The sequence below is a fragment of the Cynara cardunculus genome (genome assembly GCF_001531365.2).
Source record: "Cynara cardunculus var. scolymus isolate 2C chromosome LG 17, CcrdV1, whole genome shotgun sequence".
Lineage (NCBI taxonomy): Eukaryota > Viridiplantae > Streptophyta > Magnoliopsida > Asterales > Asteraceae > Cynara > Cynara cardunculus.
In genome coordinates, this window is record NC_037544.1 from 3,257,573 (window position 1) to 3,260,665 (window position 3,093).

Here is a 3,093-nt window from a genome sequence, read left to right on the forward strand (position 1 = left end):
TTAAATTTAGTGGTCATTTATCGAACATGTTTATTGGATGTCATTTATGTTATTAATGAACATGGTAAGGATCCATAATCTTATTCGGTAAGAGATATAATAAAAACCGAAAATTTTACCTGACAAGTGAGAAGACTTATCCATTACCGATTTCTGCGAAAAACACCTAGCAACAATCCATTTTTATGGTCGAGAAAGTTGCCTAATAAGACAAGTTAGATGACGACTTCTTTTTTTTATTAACCTGGATATCCAACCCGCTATGCGAGCCGACTAACCCCAGGACGACCACCTGCTTTGCAAATAGTCGGAGTCACAACATTTGAACCTCCGTGGTCACAAGGGGATTTTTGTTCTTCCTTGGATTTGAACCCAACCCGCTATGCGAGCCGACTAACCCCAGGACGACCATCTGCTTTGCAAATAGTCGGAGTCACAACATTTGAACCTCCGTGGTCACAAGGGGATTTTTGTTCCTCCTTGGATTTGAACCCGAGACCTCTTACTACTTTTGACCTTTGGAGTAATGTTCAAACCAATCAGACACCACCCTTGGTTGGAACCCATATGTGAAGGCATGCATGACAATGGTAAGCAGATTAAAACAAAATATGAAGCATCATATAATCTCAATAAACAACATATTATGGAAAAATATAAAAGGAACTTCTTTTTCAAGTTCAAGATAAAAGACTACTGGGGTGCCGCATAATATCGACCTATCTGTTTTTAGAACAAATCTTCTGAAAAGAAAAGAGAGTTTTTAGAAGATACGAGTGGGAAGTTTTCAGTTTTCACATACAAACACAAGAAAGTTCTCAAAACCTCAAGTAGCTGAAGAACTGCATGTGTTGATGCCATCTTTGCAATCTCTGGTCAGGTCGTTGAACGTCTCGATTTGCTTTTTTCCCCTCAAGAAAACCTCCGTATCAACCGACGCCCTCATGTACCCGTCGAACTCAACCGGGACGCCATTATTCAGCTTTGTCATCTCGCTGTACCACTCGCTGTTCTCGTCCCAAAAACCTTTGTATTCATCAAGAAAATGAGTTGAATATTTGTCTTTCAGAGGGTCAAAGAAAGAGATATCTGGTTCGTCTGTTGCAATATACAAATTTCTTCCATCATCGACCTTGTCTTGCAACGAGGAGAGAAGGGCGTCGGGTGAAGTATCGGCTGCAAGATTCGGCCATTGTTCCCTATTCTTTGCCTTCTCGCCTCTCACAACATGTACGGAGTCGAAATCCCAGTTCATTTTTGCTGCAATTGCTGAAACTATGTCCATTAATCTTCTTGATTTCCATATCATGTGCCATGGTCTTTGAATAACAGACTCTGCCTCTCCTTCACACACTCGGTACCAGTAATTATCAGGCTCCACACTTCCAAACTTTCTCATTATCAATGTATCCTTAACCCCAGCCATCTTCATTGGGGTGACCCTGATATCCTCCACGAGCGAAATACTCAATCCGTCTTTCTGATGCCACTTGTTCCAATCTGACCAGAACTGACCCTGGTCCAAGACGGCTGCAGACTCCTTCAAATGCTCAAAATCGAAGTAAAACCTGAAATCTTTCCCTTCTTCATCTTGACCTGATGCAGTATAAACAGACGACAAGCAAATGCTCAAGTCCATTACAAGCGTCCGATTCAAGTATTGAGCTTCACCCAAAGCACACATAAAACTCCACAAATAGTGATCCATGCTCTTGCATCTTTCCCCACCACCATTGTACAGTAAATACCTCCCTTGATCAAATGACTTCTCGGATTCAACAACAGGGAGAGAGTCGTTCACACTTTCTCCAACTACTTGAATACCACTACTCTTGTCATCTTCGCCCATTGGGGTTTTCTCAAACCCGGGTTTCTGATGCCTCTTCCTCTTTCTAGCATTCCCTCCTGAATGATAATCGCCTATACTAACAACACTAAGACTACAATTCTCTGACCTAGAGATTACAAAGCTACGATAGTCCTTATAAAGTGAAGCAGTCTTCCCTTCTTTAGGCCTGAATCGCCAGGCCATGTGACAAGAGCTATCATTCATCCCACGAACCGGTTTCCCAAACCTATAGAAATGTATATCCTTAAACTGCTCGATAGCAGCAGTCATCATCAGATGAAAAACCTCTGGATCAGTGCAGTCTATGGGTTTATCAATCTCACCACTACAATCACGAGCCTCTATTTCCGCAGCCTCCGCATCACCCTCGGACGTGACCGGATTTATAACATCAGAAGCATTTATGGATTTACCATATGCGGTTTCGTTCGCAGTCATAAAATCCTCGCCGGTTTTTACGACGGTACTATCGGATACAAAGGTGGCATTGGAAGTGGAAGTAAGGAAGTTTGTAAGCTTAGTTGAAGGGTGAAACAAAGGATCTTCAGGTTCATAAGTAGCCGCAATGATTGTGAAAACTAAAACACCAATTACAAAAAACGTGAAACATAGGTTTCCGATCAATGCTAACGCATTTTGACCTAAATTCTCCGGCCGGAAACTACCAGATCGCGATGGTAAACCCCGGCCCAACATCATTTTGTCTCGATTTAGATCAACACAATAAACAAACAGTGTATTTGAGATTTAAGGGATGAACAATTAGGGTTTTTGCAGATCTAAAGAGATGTAAGCCTAGATAAACAGCAATCTGGATCAATAATTTCGACTTACCTTGTGCATTTTGAAGTGTAATCGGACTAGATGTTCATCGAATCAATCTTAGATCTGCATTTTTTGCTGCTCGGTGCGATTGATTGTGAGCTTGTGTGCTACTTAGTGAGCAGCAAGTCAATTGTGTGGGGAAGATGCAAACGTGTAGGGTAAATCGGTGGTCGCCCACTCCCCACTGTGCACATGGTGCAAGTTAATATTTTTGAATGTTAGTGGCTATTGTACGCATACGGTTAGATCCACCGACGTATTGCGTACACAAATTAAGAAGTGGTCCCGGTCCTATAACAACAGCTGTTTCCTACATTTTATAATTAAAATTTCATTTTAAATGACATTTAATTAAAAAAATAATCATACACCTTGTTTTTATGTCCAAGTGTCGGTTAAGTTTATAACACTACTTATTG

The 3,093-nt window shown here is 41.2% G+C and overlaps 1 protein-coding gene across 1 annotated transcript; it reads right to left on the reverse strand.

The window, feature by feature from the left end:
- Positions 1-599: 599 nt before the first annotated feature.
- Positions 600-2,816, reverse strand: LOC112500585. The gene has a single exon (XM_025104093.1). It carries the CDS (start codon positions 2,546-2,548, stop codon positions 827-829), a length of 1,722 nt encoding a protein of 573 aa, XP_024959861.1. The 5' UTR covers positions 2,549-2,816; the 3' UTR covers positions 600-826.
- Positions 2,817-3,093: the final 277 nt, after the last annotated feature.